Source organism: Nipponia nippon, unplaced genomic scaffold (assembly GCF_047370975.1).
Source record: "Nipponia nippon isolate SJK-2023a ecotype South Korea unplaced genomic scaffold, ASM4737097v1 scaffold_4, whole genome shotgun sequence".
Taxonomy (NCBI): domain Eukaryota; kingdom Metazoa; phylum Chordata; class Aves; order Pelecaniformes; family Threskiornithidae; genus Nipponia; species Nipponia nippon.
The window spans coordinates 126424355-126450535 of NW_028262358.1; the positions used below are offsets into that span (position 1 = coordinate 126424355).

At 48.6% G+C, this 26181-nt stretch overlaps 1 protein-coding gene across 15 annotated transcripts in view; it reads left to right on the forward strand.

The window, feature by feature from the left end:
- DTNB (dystrobrevin beta) overlaps positions 1 to 26181 on the forward strand; it is a 218462-nt gene that overhangs the window by 110699 nt on the left and 81582 nt on the right. For 12 of the 15 annotated variants that reach the window (XM_087776264.1, XM_087776265.1, XM_087776268.1 and 9 more), the window contains 2 exons: positions 11785 to 11874; positions 19264 to 19351. In XM_087776264.1, coding sequence (XP_087632390.1) covers positions 11785 to 11874; positions 19264 to 19351 — 178 coding nt within the window. The remainder of the gene's footprint in view (positions 1 to 11784; positions 11875 to 19263; positions 19352 to 26181) is intronic. The other 3 variants (XM_087776271.1, XM_087776272.1, XM_087776273.1) reach the window with 1 other exon arrangement.

Sequence of the window (26181 nt, forward strand, 5' to 3'; positions counted from 1 at the left end):
TCACTTTTTTTGTGAACTAAAAAGTGAAAAACAAACCAGCCAAAGGCGCTCTCATCACTGCTCCTCTTCAGTCCAGGCACATCTCAGAGGAACCTGTCGTTTCCAGCCTCCTCATCCTCTGCTTTCAGTGGGAGAATGTCCAGAGGGGCAATGAACTCTCAGAGCCCACCATTTCAGTCACTGTGTTTTGCACGAGGCAGGGAGCTTTCCGTCGTCTCTAAAGTGCTGTAGACAGAATGAGGTCAGGGGAAGTTTTTTCTAGTAAGGAGGGAGTTCTGGGAACAGAAGTGTAGCTATGGCCATGCTCAGCTGTGGATTTTTTTCACATTTACGTACGTAACATTACAATTTTGCTATTTTTCGTCTTGTGAAATGTGAGTTTCCAAGTGAAAAAAGCCGATTGATTCAATGGCATGTTTACATTTGATAGTGTTGTACCAGATGTGGGAGACAGATGTTCCGTACATTTGTTGCGACATTTACAAAGGGGAAATTTTAATGCAACCTTGCCTGTATTTTTTACCTATGATACAACAAAACCCAGTATTTCTCTGATCTTTACAGCCAATGAGCCTTTCTAAATAAATGGAGATGATTATGTCTCTTCTGTAAGACTAGGCCAAGCCCATTAAATGTTATTTGTTTTAGCTAATTTATTTTAAATTACTTCAGGAATAGATTTTTTCTCCCTCCTGTTGTGGTCGATGTGCACTATTCTTCTTTCAGTAATTCTGTTCCCAAAGACAACCTGTCCTCAATTAGGTTAATGGCACATATTTCCCTCTTTAAGTACCCTTCTGCCTCATTCGTTTTCTCAGCAGCCATGGCCAGTCTGTAGGCGATGCAGCATCTTTTACATTGCAGATGCATGTTAGAATTTAAATGCATTATATTTCAGTCTTGTTAATGTATATGCTGTGTGAAAGACGGGTGGATCGTTCTCTGGTTTTCCCTAAAAGGCTTGCGTACGTCGCTGTTGCCGTTGTGGGTCCCTAACTGTCAGCGTGCCAGCCGCCCCCGCTGCTCGGCTGCCTGCGGCGCGGACGTTTCCCCCCAGGCCAGCTGCAGAGGGGTCCCTCCCCAGTTTATGCGGACACATAAACTTCTGGAACGGGCTGGAGCAGACCTGATTTAGGCGCCCGCTGGAAGATGAGAACAGCCTAGCAGTGCCTGTTCTCCTTCCCGTTGACCGCGCAGGGAGCGCAGGCAGCGAGCTCATATTAAGATGCCTCCAGTAATGTGTGTCCGGGGAGGGAAAAGTTCCTCCCTTGGACTGAGAAGGGTCTTTAAAACACAAGTCCTTTTCAACAACCTAGCCTATAAAAGCAGTCACCGCATTTGCTACCTATAATACAACAACATATTGCATTCTGTTTTTCTGATTTCTAAGGAGCCTGGAGACCCTCAACATTGCATTTGGTCAGGTGAAACATGTTCTTACAGCCTAAAAAGAAAATTATTTGCAACTTAAGCACTGAAGTTGAAAGGGATATGATGTCACCTGCCTAGACAATATTCAAAAACCTTTTTTTTCCCCATCTGAGAGGTTTTATTTCCACTAACTCTAACTTGGATTTTTTTTTCAGTCTTCTGCTCCTGATGTCACTGGTTATCTGCTCTTCCTACTCCCTCATACGCCTGCCTTTATTTTTCCTTGTCCGTGTTTAACTTTGCTCTCTCCGGTACCATTGCTTGCCCCCGAGTTCTGTCCTTCTCGGGGTTTGCAAATGGATGCGTGGCTGGGTACCTTCCAGCTTTCGGTCGGACCTCCAGAAGCTTTCCTCTGCCATCAGCTCTGCGTTGATGTGCTCCATATCTATGTCATTGCTGCTGTCCCTTGTTTTTTTAAGTTCTGTAACCCAGAGTGATTTTTATTTGCTTGGCTAGCTTAATTTATCTTCTGACAGTTTCCAATGTGCCTTTTTTCTCCTTTGTTGCCACGTCCGCATTCATCTCTCTGACATTTCCTTCTAGCCGCCCAGTCACCAGTTCCACCTGCGAGTGACTGAAACGACTGTTATTGTCCGCTCTGCCATTTTTCTTTGACGCAGGTGGAGTACACTTGTTTTCTTATATTCTGCTTCTTAGACCTGTGTGACCTCTAGAGATCCTCGATCCATTTTAGCCGTAGTTTCAGCCACAAAAAGGTTTTGGGGAAGGGTTCGATAGCATGAGCCTGGTGGGTTGTGGCAGCTGGGTTGCGTTACAGATACAGCCGGGGTGGTTAGCATATATATACCGCATAACGCCAAAACAGACTTTCTTTCTAGAAAAGGGATAAAAATATCCCTTTGTCTAGAGACAAGGGAGATCCCAGCTCACATGTAAGCTCGCTTAATGAAGATGTGACGATACTTTACAACAAGATGAAAGAGAAGGGGACAGCACGGAGGAAGGGAGGGTGAGGACGAGGGTCAGCGTAATGAATCAGCCTAACGATTGCAAACCAAAAGCCTGGGTTTCAGTACTTGTTATTTAAACTGATATCTAGATGACTCTAGGTATTTATTTTTAACCTGTGGTTTAAAATCCTCCGGGTGCAATTGGGAGTCTGTGGGATGTGGGTTATGAGGAAGATGCGTTGGGCGATGGGGAGGAAAAAAGTGGTCAGAAGGCATCTGCAGGGGGAATAGTTGGGAGATTTATACGCTGCTCTTAAGTGGCTACGAGATTCAAGATCAAGAGGAAAACATCTGAATAAAATATAAAAGAAACCTTGGGTTTGGAGCCCAGATGTGAAAGATGTTTCTGCCTTGCTGCTGGCACGCGGACGGTCTGGGTGCTGGGGAGGGACAGGAGACACAGGATCTGCGGGCAAGATCGCTGCGCTTAATCCTGATGCTGCTTTGATGGTATCTTCTAACCGATTTGTGTGGCGAAAGCTTTGGTCTACCTTCACACCGCTCCTCCCATCAGCTGCTCTCACCTTTCCTGTAGTCTTCTCCTTTCTCCAGTAGTGCTGGCTCAGTTTATCGTGTGTGCTGCTGCTGAAGTCATACTTCTCGTTCATTCCAGTTCTTCCTCCCTCCGGTCGGTGATGGGTTTTCCCGTAACGGTAGCGCAGTCCAGCTGCTGTCACAGGGCTGCTGGGTCCAACGGAGCGGTGGCGATAAAAACGCCGTGCCAGAAGGGAAGGGAACGGGGAGCAGGGGCGTCCGTCGGCAGCACCGTGCAGGCAGGGCAGGTCCAGGGTGCTGCACTCGGAGGGCTTGGTTTGCACTGTCAGCTTTCTCATCCCTTGCAAATCCGTAGTTTGGTCTTCAGTTCTTTTTTGCTCCATTTTGCCTCCACTTTTTTTTTTTTTTCCCTAGCTACCTGATCTTTGTCTGCTCCGAGATTTGTCAGCCTAGTTCACCTCAAGCTTTATATAAGGAAGCCACAGAAATCACGGACTGGTTGAGGCTGGAAGGGACCTCTTGAGATCACCTGCTCCGAGCCCTGCTCAAGCAGGGGCAGACAGAGGAGGTTGCCCAGGACCGTGTCCAGTTTGGTTTTTAATATCTCCGCAGGTGGAGGCTCTAAAGCCTCTCTGGGCAACCTGTGCCAGTGTTTGACCGCCCTCATAGTAAAAAAAGTGGGGGTTTTGTATTCAGATGGAATTTCGTATTTTGTGCCCATTGCCTCTGGTCCTGGCACTGGGCGCCACTGGGAAGAGCCCGGCTCTGTCCTCTTGGCACCCTCCCTGCAGGTATTTGTAGCCATGGATGCCGTCCCCCTGAGCCTCCTCTGCTCCAGGCCGAGCAGCCCCGGCTCCCTCAGCCTCTCCTCACAGCAGAGATGCTCCAGTCCCTCAGCACCTTGGTGGCCCCTCGCTGGACTCTCTCCAGTCTGTCCGTGTCCCTCTTGTACTGGGGAGCCCAGCACTGGCCCCAGCACTCTGGGGTGGCCTCACCAGCGCTGAGCAGAGCTCCATCCACCTGCTGGCAACACTATGATGCTAATACTTCCATTTTTGTTCAAGTGGTCTGTTTTTTACACTTCCATGTGTTCTTCCACATGCTTGGTATAAGTTTCCTGATTAAGATTTTGATTTTTTTTTTTTAAGTAACTTAGCAGCGTACATACTCCAACAGGTTTCATCACTGCTCTCCTTCTGCAGCCACTCTGCTGGCTCTTCATTCCTCCCTGTCCTGTATCCCTTTAAATTCAAGTGTTACAAGATCATGTTTTTTCCCCGCGTTCTCTGCTTTGGCGATGACCACCCAGCATGCCGCTGCCGTTGGACTGCATTGCATTTCCCTGTATAATTGCATTGTGTGATTTTCAGCTTGGATGTGCACCCCATCGTCTTCCCTGCACGTGATACCTGGAGGCAGGGGTCTGAAGAAATTAAAGCTGTTCAGTGTTCCAGGGACGCGGTGGCTTCCCCGTGACTTTAAATCTCTAAGCCAGATCACAGCAGCGGCTGAACAGAGCGCTGCAGCTCACTCAGAAGCATGGCTTCGATTCAGAAATTACTGTGCTAAGTTTCATAGTCTGTGTTATGCAGAGAATGGTGGTAATTACCCTTTTTGACCTTAACATCTATTTAAATTAATCATGAGGGAAAGTAATGTGACAGAAAACAAGAGATCCCTCTAGATTACGTGCTGGCAACTCTTTTCAGAAGCTCATTTTTTCAGAAGCTCGTTCCCTTCTCGGTAGCCAGAGCAGCAGTGTGCAATTCTGTAAAGATTTACAAAGTTGTGACCCAGCATAACAGAAATTTGCAGGGATTCCTTGCTGTAAATCACAGGATTTTGAATAAATTGTCTATTTTACTTGGCTTTCCTGGTAGATTTTCAGAACAGAAGTTAATTTATGACGCCAAAAGCACCATTTAAATACCTTAGTAATTTATTGAGTTGCTTATAAAGCTGCAGAGCCAAGTCTTAGTGGGTAAAATTCGAGGCAGGAGCCAGCGAACCTTTCAAACCCCCTTCTCACCGAGGTGCAGTTACGTGGTTGAGCCCCAGGCATGACAGCACCCAGACCCAAACCTTCAGCCGCCGCCGCCGGGACGCGGGGCGGAGGGGAGCCCTGCAGCTCTCCGCAGGCTCCTCTGGCCTCGCTTTCCTCTCCCCGCTCAGTACCATGCCCTTCTGCCCTCGGGAGCATGCTTAATGGGATTTCTTGCTATCTTTTGACTATCGCTTTGCATGGTGTATCCTGGTTTTGCGTGTGGTGGCTGTTGTTATATGAAAAGTGTGGGAAACGTACTATAAAATTACATTTTAATGCTGCTTTGAGGAATTCAGTTACAGCATGTGGCTAATTGGGGGGGGGGAGCAGGTGGTATTGTGTCTTTGATACCATCTTCTGAAAACTAAAAGATTCTGTGGTTATAGCATAGTTCTGAGTTTCTCTACCAGTGATCTATTATTTTTTCTAAAAGCGGAACGAACCAAACCCTCAGCAGCGTGTCTGACCACGTCAAGGGCCAGGCGTGAACCTGAGAGATGTCTAAACGTTTTCTCGGAAGATGTAGATATGACTCGAAGTGTCGGATAAATAGGAAGTCACTTTCTAAAGGTGTTTTTTCAAAGATTAACTTCCCCAGAGTTCAGGTTTTAAAGGCAGTCCCCGAGAGGCGCAAATACGGCTGCGGCTGCAGCAGCACGGCCTGCCGTGCCCCCGTCCCGCCAGCCCGCCATCCTTCAGCCCTGCCGGCACCGCGGGCTCTGGGCCTCTTCGGTCCAGTCAAGGAACCCATCCGTGATTATATTTCAATCATGAAAAAAACCCAAGGAGAGGGGATGGCATCGTGGTGTCAAGCGACGACATCGCTGTTTCTCTGCTCTCGGGCTGTATCAGGTAGTATTTTTGCTGAAAGACCTGTCTGAAAATCGAAGGGATACCTTCAGATTCCTGAACACGTTATAAAAGCATCGGGCTGCACCCACGTAGGGGGTAGGGAATAAAAATAGCTGACACATCTATGTCGAGAGCAAATCGTGTCCAGGAATGGAAATCGGGTGGTTCTGCTGGGGTGGGTGGCCTCGTGAAGGAGGGGGAGGCACTAATTTTAAATGTATTGACTCATAAAGCTTTCGACACTATCCCATATGGTATTTTCATAAATAAACTAGGTAAGCGTGGACTGGTTGAAACTGCTGTTATGTGGGTGCAACACCAGTTGAAAAATTGCAGTCAGAGAAAGGAAATATCAATATTTTCCTACCAGAGAGGGAGCACGTGTCAGGTGGGATCCCACGGGGTCTGTTCCCAGTTCAGCGTTACTCGGCGTATTCCTTGGCAGCGTGCACGATGAGATAGGGAGCACACGTACATGTCTTTCATACCGACGCTACGCAAGGGAGGTACTGGAGATTCTCCAAAGGGCAAGCCTCTAATTCAGAATGGTCCTGCAGATCAACGCGATCAATAAAGACAGCTTTGAGTGACAGAAAAGAAAACAAAATGCGTGCATAAGAAGCAGAGAATGACTGACGAGACGGGTCTATTGCTGAAAAGTGTCTGGGAGTGGTAGTGGATTAGGAGCTGAATGCAAATCAAGGAAATTCCCGCAAAAAAGGAGATGGCAACGTGACTGGGGTTTGTAGGAACAGGAGCGCCGTGTCTAGGACAGCTCAGACAATGGTTCGGTAGCGGTGGCTTCCACCCCATGTGCTGTCTTGACTTTCGGACAGCGGATGCTGAGAAGGCTGTAGACCTTCTGCAAGGCCAGAAGCAGCTGATGGTGTTGACAGCTTGACCTTGCAGAGAAGGAGTCCTCTGCTTTGGCAGAGCTCTCGCAGCGATCCCCATGGGCAGGGGCTTGGGGAGAGGACTCGGTGTCCAGCGGGGGAGCGGGGAGGAGAAGCACCAGATTCCGTTCGCAGCAATGGAGGTCTCAGAGGAGTGGTGGAAACGGTAGGTAGAGGTTTGTGAAGTTCTGCAGATCCCTTTCGGAGCAGGTTGCGCAGTACAGCGGTACACTTTCGAAGAACAGTTTAGGAAAGCATCTGCTATCTCATCCGTTTGATCCCCCGTTGAGGAGAGGGTGGACTGGAGACCTCCGGAGGCCCTTTCCATGTCACGGCTCTCGTAAATTAATTACCAAGCTGTAGAGCTGTTCTGATTTTCTTTGATTTAAAGAGTATATCTAAGTGTGTTAGATGAAACAACTTCAACAGGAGACTAAACGTCCTCGTAATGTTCACTAGCTCTTGCTAGTGGCTGAGCTATGGCTTGAGCAACATGGAGAAGCGATTCCTAAGTTTTTGTTATTTTCATTTCACTTAAAATTATTTAGCAAATTCTATCCAAATTCACAGTTGGCTTGGGCTACTCCAAAATCACCTTTTGACGTACAAGTGATTCGCTGGGGAAAAAAAGAATAGAGAAGAGAGGGTCAGAACTGCATTTATCAAGGCCAGAGAGGAGGATTTGTTCTAATCAACACGTGCAATTACGAGAGCGTCCCTGGGAGCCGTGACGCGGTGGCTGGTGACCAAGAGCTGTGCCGTGGCTGTGTGGTGCGGCAGGGCTGGGTGAGGCGCGGGTCGGGGGAGACGGGGGCCATGAAGAGGGATGGAGCTGGGCTGTGATGAACAGAGATATTACAGGGCTTTCTCTCATCCAAAGAAATGAAATGGCTCAGAACTTTTTTAATATTTGGATTATAGATGGTTATAAAGGGTCTAGAGCACGTGTCTTACGAGGAGCGGCTGGGGGAGCGGGGGGTGCTCAGCCTGGAGAAGAGGAGGCTGAGGGGAGCCCTCATCGCTCTCTGCAACGGCCTGAAAGGAGGCTGGAGCCGGGGGGGTCGGTCTCTTCTCCCCAGGAACAAGTGATGGGACGAGAGGGAACGGCCTCAAGCTGCGCCAGGGCAGGGTTAGGTTGGATATTAGGGAAAACTCCTTCCCCCAAAGGGCTGTCAGGCCCTGGCCCAGGCTGCCCAGGGCAGGGGCTGAGTCTCCATCCCTGGAGGTATTTAAAGAACGGATAGATGTGGTGCTCGAGGACATTGTATAGATGGACTTGTCAGTGCTGGGTTAACGATTGGACTCGATGATCTTAAGGGTCTTTTCCAACCTTGACGATTCTGTGATTCTATGATTCTATAATACAATGCTGGTTCACCAAGGGTATGTAATAGCCTTCCAAAACACAGAGTGACTACGCTTAAACCTCAAAACACCAGGAATGTAGAGGTAGAGGATTATATACATTTAAACATCCGAAAGCGAGTGGGTACAGAATTATGATGTACGACATCCCTGGATGAGGTGGGGAGAGGGAAGGAGACGAGTCAGCAGCCTTGGGGTGCGATGGGGAGAGGTGAGAAGCTGTCTGGGAGCGGGGAGGCGGCGATCCCGGCTCAACCCAGGCAATCCCCGGCTCAGCCCGGGCGATCCCGGCTCAGCCCAGGGCGATCCCGGCTCAGCCCAGGCAATCCTGGCTCGGCCCAGGGAGATGCCGGCTCAGCCCACACGATCCCAGCTCAGCCCAGGGCGATCCCCAGCTCAGCCCAGGGCAATCCCCGGCTCAGCCCACGCGATCCTGGCTCAGCCCACGCGATCCTGGCTCAGCCCAGGGCGATCCCGGCTCAGCTGACATGATCCCGGCTCAGCCCAAGATGATCCCCAGCTCAGTCCGGGTGATCCTGGCTCAGCCCAAGTCGATCCCAGGCTCAGTCCTGGTGATCCTGGCTCAGCCTGGGCGATCCCCGGCTCAGCACAGACCTCGCTCCATGTTTGCAGTGTGTGAGTGGCCTTCGAGTAACTCCCTGCCCGCGGAGCGGGGCACGCAGCAGCAGAAGGACCAGGGACGGTTCGGGTGTAGGGGTAGTACTGAGATGCCCATCGCTTCATAGGAGAAGGGAGGAGGCAGGCTGGTGACGTTGCAGATCTGGTGACGTGCGACGGGGAGCACCGCTGGGCGCGACGGGGAAGCAGAGGCACGTACCAAGCAATTTTGCATCTTAACTGAGGCCAATGTGACATAGATTTTTAAGACATAGGTATACCTAGTAGGTTTGTGGTTTCTCTTCCCGTCCTGTCGATAGCAGTCGTGTTGCTTCTACTTTTTGCTGGCCACGCTGCTGCTCAGCTGTGAATTCGCGTGCTGCAGCTGCTGTGAATGAGCACTAGTTGCTGGGCAGACATTCGGTGGGTGTTACACTGGCAAAGTGCACAAAGAATGGCGCTTGTCCTTAGTTACCTCAGGCTTTCCCAGAGGAGCTGAATGCAGTAAAAGGCAAGCCCTTTGGAAAGGAGAGTTAAAGGTACGTGTCAGCATAATTTAAACTCTGCTTGCTCTGGATGACGAGCCAGCCCTGCCGCGGTGGCTGCGCTGCGGGGGACGGCCGCAGCCAGCCTTTTGCAAACAGAGAGGCATGTTCGGCCAGGAAGGTACCAGGGCAGCGGATGCGAGTTTAACGCTTTTGTTTGAACCACGAAGCTTGTGTTTATGTGAGTTTTGCAGTTCAGGATTACCTACGCTGCCTTTTAGATTTCAGTACTTCTTTTGCTCTACGTTAGCATTGCTCAGACCTACAAGGCTTTTACAATACCCCGGTGCAAGCCACAGAATGCCACTAAGCCCCGCACTTTCTCCTGCCCGCTACACTTAGATGTTCTCCTCGATGGGAAAATCTCTGTATGCTGTAGCCGAGACGGCCTGCCAAACGGTGATGAATTCTTCCCGCGATGCCTCTGCTTCTTTCGGTGGTAGATTTATCAGGAGCAGTGGGCTTCCCCTGGCCACCCTCTTTCTCCAGCTCTCCTGTGATCCAAAACCTGACCTGACCGTCTCCTTACTCCTTCCACGCTTCCACGTAGCTGCTCCTAACAAGCAAAGCAGCCAAACGCGTGCAGGTGCTCGCTGCTGTCCCGGCGCCGTCCCGGCAGCCGGCGGAGGGCGGGTTGGCGGCGTGCGCCCCGCTTCTGCAGCCTCTGGTTTCCCGGGGTCCGGGGCTGCTGAGCGAGGAGCCGGAGGGGGCCGGGTGCCCGCAGGCAAGCTGACCTGCCTTCACAGGTGGGAGTGAAAAGTCAGATACCGGCTGGGAACGGTGTTCCAACTACCTCTTGGTTTCCTTCCCAAACCAGGAATGCTAATCGCTGCTAAAGCTGTTCCCACTTTGAGTTAAAAACGTGGTCGTTTCTGCTGGGCTTTTTCCTTTCCAAGAGAGCACGTGTAATGAGTGATAATGAGAAAGGTCTTGGAATCTTAATTGTTGTGGTTGCGGCAACGTGCCTGCTATAAAACATATCTAAACTGAAGCTTTTCAGCACTTGCCGGTAGTCAGGCTTCACGAAGCGTAGATTGCTTAAAAATTCTTCCGTGCGGTGGTTAATGTTAAGTCTCTTTCTTATTACAAACCCATTATTACAAAGGTTGCTCCTGGCCTGGGGGCTTGGCGTGGGTAATTCCATTTTGCCTCTTTTTTATAAGGTCTTATTCCGCTCCTGGCAGACTTCTCTGACATGTTGCTGCACATAACAGAGAAGAAAAGAGTTTGTATGTCTAAAAAAATGCGAATTCTGTTTTCATAGGATCAGTATATTGATGCTGAAAGCAATAAATGCCATGTTTATAAAAGCTTCTGAAACAAACACTTCCTGGCCGTGTGTGGAGAGGAATTAACTGCGGTTTGTAAATGGAAAGAGTGGCTTGAATACCTGACATAGGAATGAAAAATGGAATTTCTTGTACACCTGTATTTGAGGAAGAAATGCGCATTATGCTAAAGTAATAGTGATACATGTTTGAGAATCGTTTTTTAGGGGACAACCTGATCTGGTACCTGCCCGGGACTTTTCGTCTCCCAGGCGAGAGCGGTGCTTTCCCGTGGTGGAAGAGCAGAACCGCAGCCCGTGGGCCCGGCGTCGCGTGGACGCGGAGGAAAGCCAGCGTAGCAGGGCTGGTGTATCGCGCTCTTGCGTTGGAGAAGAAAACGCTGCTGCCTCCGTGGGCAAGGCCTGGGATAAAAAAAAAAAAAAAAAAGAACCATTTTGTTGTATTCCCGCAGGGTTTTGGGGATTCTGCTGTCGCAGGCGTGGTAGAAACCAGCACGTTTTAACTGGACCATAAAGGCAAATAGCTATTTATGTGGGGTCACTTCTGATAACTACTGCTTGCATTCAATCTCTATTCATAGAAATATTCAAAACGCTAGTAGCTTTAGTTTTGTGAGTCCTCAAAACAAAAAAATATGACATCGTTTAATGAATCCCTGTTAGAGAGTAGTTCTGTTGATACCAACCACTGATTTTTTAGGTTTTTATCACTTTCCTTGTATTTTCGTTTACTGTTGTGAGAAAAAGAGAAGAGACCGGACGCTTTCAGTTCTGATTTTAGACATAGCAATAAAAGGGCCCGCCGGCGTGGGCTGGGCTCTGTTTGGAGCCGTTGGCCGGCAGACGGTAAGTTCTGTCCGGGCTGGAGGCCCCGGGGCCCTGGCCGGGCTGGCTCTGGCCGTGCTCGGCCGCCGCTTCCCGGTGGCTCCCTGCGGACCCGCGCGGCCTGGTGGGAACGTCGCTGCTGCCGTCGGAGGCGGCCGATGCTTTCGATCGTGTTGCCGAGGGCAGCCCCGCTCTGCCAGAGCGGCAGCAGGCTCGGGGAAGCTCCACAGCTGTATTCACTGCTTATTTAGGTACCCAAATGTTTCTCTAATCTGTGTTTTAATCTTTAACTGCAGAAGGTATCCTTGTCGTGTGACTTGCAGAAACATATTTACATTTTTAATTACTCATCTGTTTGTTTTAATTTTTAACTGTTTGTTTCGTTAACATTCATTAATTATTTGCTTTGTATTTATGTTATGTTTTGTTTGCTCTCTTTTGCCTTCATTGCTCCTAGGTTACAGTGCAACCCGGATACTGCCAGCCGATTAGCGGACGAGCATGCACTGATAGCAAGCTACGTGAGCCGGCTGCAGCGCGGTGCACGGTTAGTGTTAGGGGAGCGTTCCTGGCGCAGGGACGGGTACAGCAACCCTGCGTGCTCTGGGGAGCGATGCGCCAGTCAAAGGTGTTTGGCCTCTGTTGGCAAATAGAGGGAAATGTATTTAGTATTCTCCGAAATCTTCTGAAAATGCGCAAGGACCTACGCATGCATGGACACGCAAATACGCGCAGGGGAAGGCATCAGATGGGAAGGGACCAGTTTGTGTCCAGTCCCACCCGATTGCACTCACTGTGTTACAGAATCCCTTACATGAACTGATTAACATCTATCTAACGGGTTGATAATTCTATCATCCATCTATATATCTATATCTATATAGATGATTCTATCATCTATCTATATATCTATATATCTATATATCTATATATCTATATATCTATATATCTATATATCTATATATCTATAGATATAGATACAGATATCTCTATATCTCTATATCTCTATATCTATATCTATATATCTATATCTATATCTAACATCTATCAACAGGTCAGATAATTTTTCTCTCCATGACCATTCTGGAATCTCGTCTTTCACCAGCAGGAAACTCTCTAATTTCCACTTACATTTTTTCACAGCCAGCTCATACCCATTAGTTCTCGCACCAACGTTGTCCTGTAACTCTTAACTCTTCTTCTTTCTCCTTATTGCTTTTACCCCCCCACCCCGAACGCGTCGCGGCCCGATGTCCTGTCCTGTCACCACCTGTGTTACCTGGGCTGAACAAGCAAGCTCTTTCATCCCATCAACGTGACCTGCTTAATATGACTGTTTCTGTGCCTGTCCAAAAAATATTAGTGCTTTGAAGAATTAATTCCTTTTATCTCAGCTTTAGTATTTGTGCACATTTATATTTCACGTCTGTGTCTATGTAGAGAAATCTTACCCTAAAGCCCCAAAACGCAGCCCTCCCATTTCGTCACAGGGCATAGCCGGGAGGTTTTCCCTATTCCACTTTTGGACCTAATTAAATGGTGCCTTTACAGAGCCAGAGCTGGGCTGGAAAGGAAAAGGAGGTTTAGTGATCTGGATGCTATATGTAAAGGCCTTGCTCTATCCATGTTGTCATCCTCTGAATAATATTTTGAGTCCAATTTCATCACTCTGTCACGCAGGAATTTGTATTCCGCTGCTGTATTGATGAAGCGCATTCTGGCTGGCTGGCTCTCCAGGGAAAGTCAGATTTTTTTCTTGGTAGTGAATCACTGTTGTCTGCTATCACCTGCTATGAACTGAAAGCCCATAATATTGTCCACAAGACAATAAAACCCGAGGAATTTCAGACTCCCACCTTCACTCAATTACTGTAATCATAGGATTTGGAGATACAAAGGAATGCATCTTAAAGAGTGTATGACAGATTGAAATACTGTGTGTAGCTCATAGCTGCCGTGTTACAACCAGTTGGAGTAGAGGTTCCCAGTCTTTCAGGTCTTTAAATTTAAAAAAATCAGTTGGTAGTGTTACCAGAGTAACAGCGTAGTCCTAGGAGGAACCAAACGCAAAGAAAATAATTGAAATCCTAGTTTTGTTGTGCATGGGAGCGTCTTCCAAGGCAGCAAGAGAGACCGATGAAATCTGTGCTGCGTTGTCCCTTCTTTTGGTCTTCACCCCCAGACTCTCGGATGCCAGCACACCTTTCTGCTCTGGCAGGCCGGGTGGAGCTCCCCAGTGCGCTCAGCCGGCCCTGGCAGGCAGGCTCCCGGTCCGACTGACCGAGATCACAGTGAATCTCACTTACGGACAGCTTTCCCTGCGATAACCAGCACTTGCTTTCTCTCCTCTGTTCTCCTGTTTGCATCTGCTCCTGGCTGCTGTTGGAGACGAGGTCCAGGACGGCTCCTCTGGCCCAGCTGCTGCTCTTGTGCTCCTCACGGCCCCTCTCCTGTCAGGGCACTATAGCCTTCAGGACCAGGAGAGACCATCAGAGCATCTCCTCTGTCGTCTCACACCAGTGTCCAGGCATTTGGACAATGCCCTTAACTTTAACTTTTGGTCAGCCCTGAAGTGATCGGTCAGTTGGGCTAGGTGACTGTTGTAGGTCCCTTCCAACTGAGGGAGTCTAGTCTAGTCTGCTCTGTTCTATCCCATCCTATCCTGTCCTACCCCATTCATATAATCACAGAAGGGTGTGGGTGGGCAGGGACCTCCAAAGGCCACCCAGTCCCACCCCTGCCATGGGCAGGGACATCTTCACCCAGACCAGGGTGCTCAGAGCCCCGTCCAACCTGGCCTTGAACGTGTCCAGGGATGGGCCATCTCCCACCGCTCTGGGCAACCTGGGCCAGGGCCTCACCACCCTCAGCACAAACAATTTCTTCCTTCTGTCCAGTCTGAATCTCCCCTCTTTCAGTTTAAGACATTCCCCCTGTTCATCCCTGTGCTGAACCTAACACCTTGTTTCTCTAAAGTGTAGCCTTCAGAAAGCGCCATGATGGAGAAGCCACTCATTTCATTGACCATCTGTCCCAGGGATTAATTGTGCTAACTCTTTTAAAAAGAGCCCTACTTCAAATCTGAACTTCTCTTTCTCCCACTTCCAGTCACTGGTTTTGTGTATCCTTACCTTTGCTCTTTATCGCCCAGCATCTTTTCATGGGTCTTTCAGCCAAACTTTGAGAGCCTTTAAGCCATGGCTAGCTGGATCCCTGAGGTTTTTCATCGTATTAAAAATTATTTAATTCACTGATGTCCTCCAACCAAAAAGTCCATCCAAGCTACCTAAGGGATATAGCAAACAGAGCTCAGTGGACTTCATTTATCTTACAATAATATATTTTTCTTTTTTTTACCTGCTGTATTATTGTGGTAGCAAGCCAAATTGGTTAAGTGCTTTTCAAAGAAATACTAGAACATCCCCGCTCTGCGGGATGTGCTGCAGGCAAAGCCAGCCGCAGAGCGCGGCAAGTCGTACCGCATGCGGTTAGAAAGCTTACGGAGCCGATGAGTTGTGCTTTAGTACTTGGACAGTTGTTTGTTACATATTTCTTAAGCTCAGCATTCATAACTTAGGTTCCACATCATTCAGCAAGCCTGCTTTTCCCCAGTCCCCACGAAGCCTCTCTTTCAGCTCCACTTGTCACCAGAAAAATGAAGTAGCCCGACCTGGAGTGTCATTATTTTTATGTATTCTGCATTCTGCATTTCCTGCAGAAGACAGCTGGCCCCAGGATTTACGTGGGTTGCTTTTGGTCGGTTGACCTAGGTGGGTGGAAGGGTGGTGAGCTGCTTGGCTGGTTTGATTTGGTTTCCTTTAAATTCCTGAGCCTCTGAAATGGCAGTTGTCTGCAGCACTCCTGATTTTAAAGGAGAACGAAAGGAAGCAGTCACTTTTCTTAAAGATATTCTGTCCCCAAGGTCCTTACTCTTGGCTCACCGTCAGTTGACACCTGGGACGCGTGGCCCTTCGGGTCAGTGCTGGAAGAGTAAGCCATGCCTTCTTTTGCTGTCCTGTGCCACTTCCCAGCATCGTGAATTCCTAAGCCGTTTTGGAAGGAGCCTAGGATCTCAAACCTTCCCCCAGGACGTCTCATCTTCTCTTACATCCCCTACTGAGCGCCAATGCTTTGGTTGTCCAAGCTCATTTTTGTGTTAGCGTTTGGCAACAGGGCACTGGCATCTCGGCTTTCTCTTTACAGCCTGCCTTTGCCCCCGTTTTGCTGGGCATGGCGTCACGAGAGCCTCAAGCCAACACAAGTGCGAGGTGCTGATTTTTCCCTTTTCCCCCCGCCCCGTTCATCCTGCCAGTGCCCCCGCTCTCGCCTTTGTGTTACCTCCCGCGTTTGCGCAGCCGCCTGCTGAGCTGGCTCGGGGAGCTGCCCTGGCAGAAAACAAGTTATTGTTTTGTCAGGCCAGCCTTAAGCCAACTCAATTTCCTTCGCTGGCTCGTCACGTCGCCCCGACGCTGCTGCCAGCACAGCAGTGGAGGGCAGAGGCTGCGCACATCCCTTCCAGTGCCCGCGCACGTTTGGGTCAGATCAAAGTGACTGCAGACGCAGTGCTTCCCTACGCGTTTATCGCATTGTCTCAACCGTTTCCATTGACACCTAAAAATCAGCAACGCTTCACCCTCCCTGTCTCCCCTCCAGGCGCTCGTGTTCCATGGCTCCGATCAGTTTGATTCTGTCCCGTTGTCTCGGTGCCTCTGCGGCAGACGCGGGCTGTCCCGAGGGTGCCGCTTCCTTGGGCACGTCAAAGCCTGCCCTGGTCAGACCCTTCCAGCTGGGTTATCCATCTGCCAGCTATCGCCTGCATCTCCAAAGGGAGAGGCGGGAGAGCTCACGGATTGACGAATCCGTGCTCTGTGAGTGGCACGATGTTGTCAAAATAGACCAAATCACCTGGCACAGTATTTTTAATCATAGAATCATAGAATCGTTAAGGTTGGAAAAGACCCTGGAGATCATCGAGTCCAACCGTTAACCCAGCACTGCCAAGGCCACCACTAACCCATGTCCTCGAGCACCACGTCTGCCCTTCTTTGAAATACCTCCAGGGATGGGGACTCAACCCCTGCCCTGGGCAGCCTGGGCCAGGGCCTGAAAGATAGGGAATTCCATAATTTTACCTTTCCAAAATTCTGCTGCTGTAAAAATCTCTGAACTCTCGCTCACGTACCCTCCTCCCTTCTGAGCTCCGGGCTTAAGCCAGGCTTATTCCTCCCCTTTGCTGCTTTTCCTGTTCTTGGGCTGCTGTCCTCTGGTTCGTGTCTGGCTGCCGCTCCGGGCCCTTTCCGCACCGGAGCCCTGGGTGCCATGGGACTCGTTTGGGCAGGGGGAAGGTTCACCGCTTGCGGCGCTGCTGCCGCCCCAAAGGATGGGGACCTCCGCAGGACTCCTGGCAAGGACGGGCTTTCAGGCTAGGAGTCCTTTGCAATGTCTCCACAGAAATTAAAGCTACAAAGAAGTGAGTTTTCCTTCGTGAAGCGATGTAAAGAATTCTGTGGTATTTTGTAGGTTGTGTTTAATGCCCTCTCTGTTAATCCAACAGAGCTGTAGGTTGCAGTAGTGGTTCGTTTCTTCAAACTGTTTTAGAGGAAAGAATGCGCAGGCGGGCCAGGAGATGTACTTGAACTCCACTTCCCCTCTGTCTGCAAAATGTTTCTAAAAGCAAATGCAGAAGTATAATATTTTTTTTAAAATTACTTCAAGAAAGTAAGAAATTGTCAGTAACTATTTTCTAATTCACTTAGATAAGAAGAGGCGATCGTTCCAGGAGCTGGGAGGGGTGTTAGGAGATACCAGATCATGGAAAGGGCAGAAGGGATGGAATGGTCTGCCTTCCTATAAAAGCAGAAAAAAAACTTGTACAGACAAAACTCCAGAGGAAAGCTAAACAAAACCAATATCAAATTCAGAAAGTGGGGTGGGAAAGATTGTTCTCCTTCAATAGAAAACAAATGAGAAAACGAATTAGCATGAAGGTGTGCGAGAAGTTCGTCAGGCCTGGTGTAAAGACTCTGGTCTTTCTTCTCTTAAATCTGTTTTCCCGCTGGTTTAGCTCACCTTTCACCAGCTCCTTCCTTCGCACTGTTCAGTTGAATATCTTCGGGTCCTAATCCAGCAGGCCGAACGCAGAGGCATAATAGTGCAGTTTATACTCATCGTAGACCCAGCCGTGTCAAGTGTAGTCGTACGTCTGTTCAGTTCAGTCTAAAGTTTCTACGCCATCTCAAACCCATCATCCGGCAGACTTTCAGAGTCTTAAAAGAGATCAAGTTGTTCAATTCGGCGTTGCAAAAAAGAAATTAAATCTACATTTTTAAATAAACATAATGTATGCAATATAGATTTGGTTCTTTAAATAAGGTAAACATAAATCTGTGAAATTTAAATAACGCAAACACAAATCTGTGAAATGAAGCTTAAAGAAATGCAAGTTAGCTTGGGAAGCGGTAACACAGACTAGAAGTAGCTTTTGCTGTGCACTAGGTACGTCTCTGTTTTCCTTTGCTGCTGTCCGTGGCGCGATCCCGATCCTGGCTGTGGCGGCGGAGGGGAAGGGACGGCGTGGTTATTCACGGCAGCCAGCCCGCTGTTTGTGAGTCCCGCCCGGAGCATCAGGGGTAGCGTCGGGAAGGCTGCGTTGCAACGTGAAGCACATTGCTCATTTCCACCTTAGCCCTGGTTGTTTCGGTGAATAACGGTTTGGTTTGTGTCGCTAATTCAGTGGCTGCCCTTTCAAAGGGAGGCCGTGGTGAGTCATCTGCGCGTAAGACAACAAGCGACTATGGAATAGTTCGGCTGGATGTTGACTGACAAAGTTGCTCTTTGGTTTGGCTTTCCCCTGCTTTCTCTGTGGCCAGGCCACCGTGCCACCGACACTGAGCGGGTGATAGATCTCAGCGTTGACTGGTTTCAGTTAACACAGCCTGAAAATTATCGGTTGTCCCCCTGTGTGTTTCTAGCTAAAAAGACAATTAGTTGTGAAAGGTAGAAACTGGTTCAGCACTCTGGGCCCTAACTGGGCTACCAGACTGCGTTCATCAAGTTAATCATTAATTAATCAGAGGGGACGATGCTCGTCTTAAATGTGAGGAAGAGCCAGGTGCTGCCTTTCGCTCCCTGACCTTGGGCATCTCTCCCATTTGCTGTCCCTGCTTCTCCTGTTTCAAAAGTCAACGTCCCTTTCTTCTCTCCCTGTTGCTGATGATGATGGGAAATATTTTTAATACCTCTTTCAGCAACATTTCCAAGACGGCGGCAGCCTGCGTGGGGCAGCGAGAGGCAGCTGGAGCTGCTTCATCCTCTGCTAGCTGAGGCGTGAAGGACCAAGTCTCAAATTACCACGTTCTGTACGTTTGGGTGTTGTAAGGTGGTAGTAAGTCAGGTGTAAGTCAGGCTGACTTACAGAGTGCTGTTTGCGTTTAAGTTGATGATGTTCAGTGACAGGGTCCCTTCTTCTCAGGTCAGTGTGGTTCCCCCCGCTCCTCCTCCTGGAAATGGTCCTGACTTTGGCACTTGGCATCCTCCATCTCCTGAGGACAGAGCTTTTCTCCTCCATCATTCGGCTCTTCGCCCCTTTTTACCTTGAGTAAACCAAAAGGGTTTGCAGAAAAGCTCCTCAGAAACAACTGAAATCTGTTCCTAATGATATGTGTTTATGAATTGTTGAAAACAAATGATTTTACTCATTTGAAACTGGAATATATGAATCCTGGAGAAAATGCTACTAGGCAGAAAGTCTCGAGAGCAGTCCCCCCTTTAGGAAGCAGAACGAAAATGGGAACGGTCTCGATTATTTCCAGTGTGACTCTTCCTTTCCCATCACTGTCTCTTTGCAATAATACGTCCTTTCCCCTGTCATCCCCCAGTATGAGTAATCTCTAGAGGCGGCGGGTATTGACGGGGTGTTTTGGCTTTTCCCCGGCAGTGTCCTGGACAGCCCCGGCAGGCTGGACGAGGAGCACAGGCTGATTGCCAGATACGCCGCCCGGCTGGCTGCCGAAGCTGGAAATGCAGTAAGTGAATGTTCATCCCTCTTTACCGACCGTGGAATATGGAAGGTGTTTTTCAGAGTCTAATTAGTAGCTTAATGCTAATAGCTGCGTCACATTGTCATTTTTTGTTTATTCAGCGGATGCGAAAGAGCAGTACGCTTTCCTCCTTTTCAGCAGAAATACTGCGTTCTCCGGCAGCGGGGAGGAGCAGGGAACGGGGAACAACGCCACAAATTATTAGAAATGAGGTCAGAGGAGACAAGAGAATAAGCAGATTAGTCCTACTTAGTCTAGAGAAGAGATAAATGCATAGATACCTGAGGAAAACAAATCCTGGAGCAAACGTTATGGAATATATTTATTCCAGAGGGAAGGAGCCTGGGAGAGAGAAAGGAAGGTATTTTTTATGTTTGCAGTCTCTTATAATAGAAGAAACTAAAGGGAAGACCCAACAATTTTAAATTGGTAAAAATAAATACTGCTTTATACAGAAAATTGCTATAGGAGATCATGGCAATTAAGAATTTATTGACACTCCATGGAATAATTGCAGTCTAGCTGGATGGGGGGATGCCTGTCGTTGCTGGTCTATCCGTGTGGAAGGAGAGCAGTGTTTGCAGGAGCAATCTTCCACGTTGCTGAGCGGCAGTGGATCTCCCTCGAATTACGGCTGCCACGTTACAAGATTTGCACCGAGCACGCCGCGTAGCAGCGGCTTGCCTTTGCGCGTACGCAAATCCTGGCTACTCTTTCTGTCTGTCGAAGGTGCGCGTCCCGCACCAGCTTCTCACCCTCATTGCTGCTCTACATGATCGCTGTTGCAAAACACGTTATTATCCACACGCCGTTTCTGATATAGCCCTTGTCTTCCACAACCTCCAGCTGTGGCAACCACCTCTCCTAAGCGCCTTACCGCTATGGCGGAGTGTGTCCTGCCACACGTTAGCGTGGCCAGAGAAGCATCTTAACGTCAGTGTCCTCGTTCACCTTTTCGTTACGTGGTTGTCATATCAGTACTTTCAAGTCCTTCCCAGCAAGGCAGGCTTATGCCTCCTCATAATTTCCTTCAGTGTGTGTGCAGCCAATAATCTGACTTTGTCATATGGATGTGACCGGGTATTTCCCTTTTGCAAAGCTTTAATCAAAAAGAATTATGCTTTTTAAATGTTTTTAACTGTCAGTTCCCATTATCTCTGTCAAACAGTATGTTTGCGTTTCTGAAGTGTGCTGGTTTTGGCTGGGATAGAGGTAATTTTCTTCATAGGAGCTAGTATGGGGCTATGGATTTGTGTGTGGGGCTATGGATTTGTGTATGGGGCTATGGATTTGTGTGTCGGGCTATGGATTTGTGCTGGAAACAGCGCTGCTCACACAGCGATGGTTTGGTTCCTGCTGAGCCGTGCTGACGCAGAGTCAAGGCCTTCTCTGCCTCTCAGCCACCCCACCCGCGAGCAGGCCGGGGGCACGGGGTTGGGAGGGGGCACGGCCGGGACAGCTGCCCCCAGTGACCAAAGGGCTGCCCCACACCACAGGACGCCATGCTCGGCGTACAGAGCTGGGGGAAGAAGAAGGAAGGGGGGGCGACATTGGGCATGATGGCGTTTGTCTTCCCAAGTCACCGTTACGTGCGATGGAGCCCTGCTTTCCTGGGGATGGCTGAACACCCGCCTGCCCATGAGAAGGAGGGAATGAATCCCTTGGTTTGCTTTGCCCATTAAACTGTCTTTATCTCAGCCCACGAGTTTTCCCCTTTTGCCCTTCCGATTCTCTCCCCCGGGATGGGGGGCTTAGTTGCCAGCAGGGGTTAAACCACGAGACGAAGTCATTCAGTTCACTGGGACTACGTTCATGTTGAAAGATTAAAGCAATACAGTGCAAACTTTCTGGTTTAGGTGGAAAAGGAGGGGATTTCCATGTCATCTTCATATAAAATTAAAGTTGTTGAGACATAAGTGCTGGATCAGTTTCACCCTGGAAGATGGTGGAAGAAATCTTACTCACGACTTGACTTTTTCTGGTAGTAATAAAGAAGTGTTATGAAAACTGGAGAGTCACAATGTTGGTTCTGAAAGAACCTGGTCGTTTAAAAATCTGTAAATCACCTCAGCCTGTTTCTGTGTGCTTCGTAGTTCTGAAGGAGGTCAAAAATGAAGCAACTTAGTTGGACATAAAGAAAGCAGCACTTCAGAGTTTCCTGAGACTTCCCAAAGACCTGTGACAAATTACTGCTTTCTTTTCATCCAAGTAAGTTACATCATAGGGTAGATGTCAAAGTGCTGCAGGGATCGAAGCGTGGTAGAGAAAGGATGTAAGAGTAATAATAATATGTTTCCATTGCGACCGAAGCTTAGCAGCGAGGAATCTAAAGGTTATTTACTGGGTCTACCGTTTATTCACAGTCCAGATATACTATCAGCCGAAATGGATATATTTTTCATATTCTGAAGGAATCCGAGTTTAAAGTGCTCTGCGTCCTGGCAGGTTCTAATTATTTCTTGCCGAGAGGAGACGCCCCGTCCCTGGCCCGCGCTCTGTACGACCGGTGCCCAAGCTGGCCGTGGCACCTCGGCGGAGGAGCGGCCTGGGACGGCGTGCCGGCCCCGCGGGGCTCGCTTCGGAGGGCTCGCCGTTTGTGGGAAACGGAACAGCCGAGATCTGTCAGCCACAGTCCTTTTTTTAATAATCTTCTTATAACATCAAAACAGAGAGACAGGAGTAAATTAGAGGCTGGGAAATTCAAAACAAAAAAAAGAAAAGGAACAATTTTTTCTTCCCGTATGGCATTAAAATGGGGAACATCAAATGAAAACCCCAGTGTAATAAACATCTCGGAGGTCCAGTAGGAGAAAGATGCTCGCTGAGCATATGGCAGCCGGGCTACCAGCTTTACAGCGGTGATACAGTAGGGTGTGCGGGGAGGGGAATGCTATTGTACGTAAAGCAAATACACAGTGTAACAGCCTGAAAGTATCGCAGACAAAGAGAAGAACTGCAGAATCCTCGTGGGCTGAGATTCCAAATTCTTAATAATAGAGGAGAAATACTGAGCGGCTGATGAGATGGTGGCAGCGATCAGGAAACGGTAAGTGAGATAAGACAAGCTGCGCATTCGGGACGGGTAAGTAACAGTGGGAGATTGCGGCACCCCGCACAGAGACTGAATAACGCCTTTTCAGAGGGAGATGCAGAAACTCTGGGATGCAATAAATGCCGCTCCTTTGAACAGGTAGTTGTAGACTCCACAAAAAGGTGCGCTCCTGGGTCTGGTGCGGGGTGGTGCACCAGGAGGAGCTGGAGCGGTGCTGCCTGCGCTGGCTGATCGGCGGTGGTAACCATCACACGCTTGGCTTTAACGGCAGGAGAGCACACACCGAGTAAATCCAGCATGCAGCTACGCAGTTTCAAGAAAGGGAACTATGTAAAAATGAAACTATTAGAAAAAATCCTAAAAGGATCAGTCCAAAAAGCAGGAAGCCTGTAAGCTGCCTGGAGGCTGTTAAAAGTCCTGTATTAGAAGCTCAGGAAAGCTGTGCGTCAAAATTCAGAAAGAAAACAAAACCATGCAAGAAACTCTTTTCATGGGTCAATGAGAAGGCTAAGGAGGATGTCCCAAGGAAAGGATGGCATCCAAGAAATGGAGAGCTTGCCCAAATGGAAAGAAAAAGAAAGCCTATAAACGTGGCTGGTTGAACGCTAACAGGAAATTCGGGGATGGGAAAAGAATCAGAAGAGCACTTCACGGGGGATGCTGCAGTCTGGGGGAAAAAGATTTTCAATACTGTCAGAAGCAGGAACCGAACTAGGCAACCAGTAGACTTTTTGGTGACCACGATGTACAGCAGAGTAGTCAGGAATGAAAAGACCGTAACAAAGAGGCGCAGCGAGTTGTTCGCCTCAGTCTTTATGCTGAAGGTGCATCATGTCATGTGTTCTTCAGAGCAGGTAAGTTGGAGGAGCCAGATCAGATTGGAGCAAGCCCAGCAGAGACCACGAAGATGGCTGGCGGCTGCCCTACCTGACATCCGAGCAGCGGCTGAGCAGGGTGGGTATGGTCAGGATGGAGAACAGAAAGCAGAGGAGGATCTTCTTGCTGTCTGCAGCTGCCCGATGAGCCAGAGGTGGGGACCTGTCGGCCAGCCGAGGTCAACCCACCACAGAGGTGCCCAGTGAAAGGACAAGCAGCAACAGAAACAGACGGAAGCTGCAAGAAGGGAAATTCCAACTATGTAGTAAGTAAAACTTTTTCACCATGATAATGGTCCGGTATTGTTGTCCAAGAGGCTGTCCGCAGAAGAACTGCAGTCTTCCTCCTTGGAGACATTCAGAGCTCAACTAGACAAGTTCTTGAGCAACCTGCTGTGAATTGGCCCTGCTTTGAGCTGCGCGTGGACGAGCAACCTCCAGAGCTTCCTTCTGGACCTTAATGAAAGTGGAGAATGGAAACAAACCACCATAAAGGAGTTACGGAATATTTGTCAATGGAGATTTTCAAACCAAGATAGTCCAGTATCTGCTGGGAATACTTGAGAGAGGTTGATGTGAACAAAATTATTTCTCCAGCCCTACCTCTCGGATGTAATATGCTTTATTTTTTAACAAGCTCTAACTGCTAGAAATTAAGAGGATCCCAGATACAAGCTGTTCGTACTACAACAGCCTAATGCAAAGTTTCTTACTTTTTTCTTTGAAATGGTTGGCAGCGGCCACCGCTGGAACTCGTACATGGGGCTACGTGGCAATGGATCTGATTCAGGCCATCAGCTTCTGCTTTTTCTCAAATTAGATAAAATGTTAGAACTGCCTTCTGCAGGCTTGGTACTGTAATAAATGTCACTCGCCATATGAATGCAAATGCATTCCATTAACATTTTCAGGGGAAATGCCTTTGCTTGAAGTCTTACTGGGACAAAATAATGTGAGGCAGATCTCAGAGTTAATTCTTGAAATCCAAGCCTGTTTCTTCCTAAAGAAGAAAAATAAATGGGGAGGGAGGAGAAGAAAGGAGAATGCATCGCTTGTCACTCGATACGTGCGAGTTGCTCAGCAGTGCAGGCGAGGCTGATGGCATGCAACCAGCGCAATTACGTGCTGCTAGACAGCGGCTTCGTCTGTGTTCGCTCAAACAAGCCCCGACTGGGCTACTCTTGTTTTCTCAAGCCAGTCTTCAGAAGACAAAATCCCTTTTATTGAATTTAAGTTGCTCAGGGCTATGCTTGGCCTGCCAGTTTGGTCACAGCAGAGTGCTGTGCATTGAAATAGCTGTTGGCTGGCTCCGCCAGACCAGTTAGCTAGAAAGCAAAAGAGAGAAAAGCAGGAGGTGAGTAGATGAATAAAGTAAAGAAATTAATGGAAAGCAAACCAAACTTCATCTAAATCACAACTTTCAGGATCACAGCCTCATCTGTTAGTCTCCCTCTGCTGATCTGTTCGGATTGTCAGTCGGAGGTAAGAAATCATCTGGTATTTCCTACCACGCATTATCTTTCTGATAAAAGCAGGGACTGAAAATGATCTCCGGTGTCCCCAGCCCCCTCGCCTATTTCCCTTAGAAAATCCTTCCACGTACATCTCCGATCCCGCCTCAGTACTGCCCTATTACTTGAATATAGGTAATCCTGCAGATAAGGTGGCTGCATGCTTTTAAGAGCAGGGGTGATTGTGTGTATTTTAGGTGAGTATATGTATACACAGCCATGTATGTAAAGCAACCCTAGGCCCTCTGTTATCAATGTCCTACACAACACCTCCCTTTCTCCAAGACGATCCCTCCTTCATCTCCTCTCCCACCTGCTCTGCCTCAGCACTTTTTTTCCCCCATTTTCTGCTGTTAGCCCACTCCCGGATCCTCCTGAGCTTCTGCTGATGCACTGGGGCTGGTTGCTTCGTGCAGGCACAGGTCGGTGTCTGGCCTGGGAGCCAGACGTGCCTGCCGCTTCCCGGTGGCTTCTGATGGAGGGTGACCCACCGTGGCACTCGGCAGGAGCAGAGGTCCGCAGGGACCGTGCAGTCTTGGCAGGACTCTGCTGACCTGTGCAGCCTTGCTGCTAGGAAAAGCGTGAGCACCTAATAAATACAAGATAATACTCAATTATGGATGAGTGGATAATTAGGTTGAGTTATGTGGATGAGTTACGATAATTAGGTTCTTGCCCACATTGCTCTTTTTTGAAAACAGTGTGTGGTTGCTCTTCTTCCCTCAGCATTAAGCACTGCTAAAAGCCCATCATCATCTTATCTCGTTAAAGCTGCCTACAACCTAAATAATATTTGTAATATTCCCTTCAGGTAACTTTTCTTCTAGGCTTTAGGCATTATTTAACAAATATTTTTCAAATAAAGAAAGAACAAGTAAACCAGATTTCCTGCTGTACATCTTTGCAGGATAAATCCGAAGCCTGGTTCTTGGATCATTTCTTCTCCTCCTGGATACACCAGTTATAGGAACCATTTTTGTTGTTTGTTTCCTCTTCTTCTTTGTCTGTTGATCATAAGGAACGCTGTGATACCACAGTGGTGGGCAGGTGAAGTACTGGTTCAGGCTTTCTGTGACACCATGAGGTCCTTGCACCAAGGAACCTGGAACCTGATGCCCACGAGACGCAAGCTTTACTGTCCTTTGCCAGTTTCTTCCAAATCAGGGTGGTGGAGGAGTGCAACGGCTTGCCAAACCGGCTTTTTGGGGCTTGGTTAAACAATGTCATTAAATCCTCTTCTGTCGCCCAAACCAGGTGTACTGTAGGTGAGGTCTGAATGCTCCTTATTACAAATACCAGTCCAACAGGGAGCTGGACTCGATCATCCTTATGGGTCCCTTCCAACTTGAGATGTTCTATGATTCTATGACTTGAAGT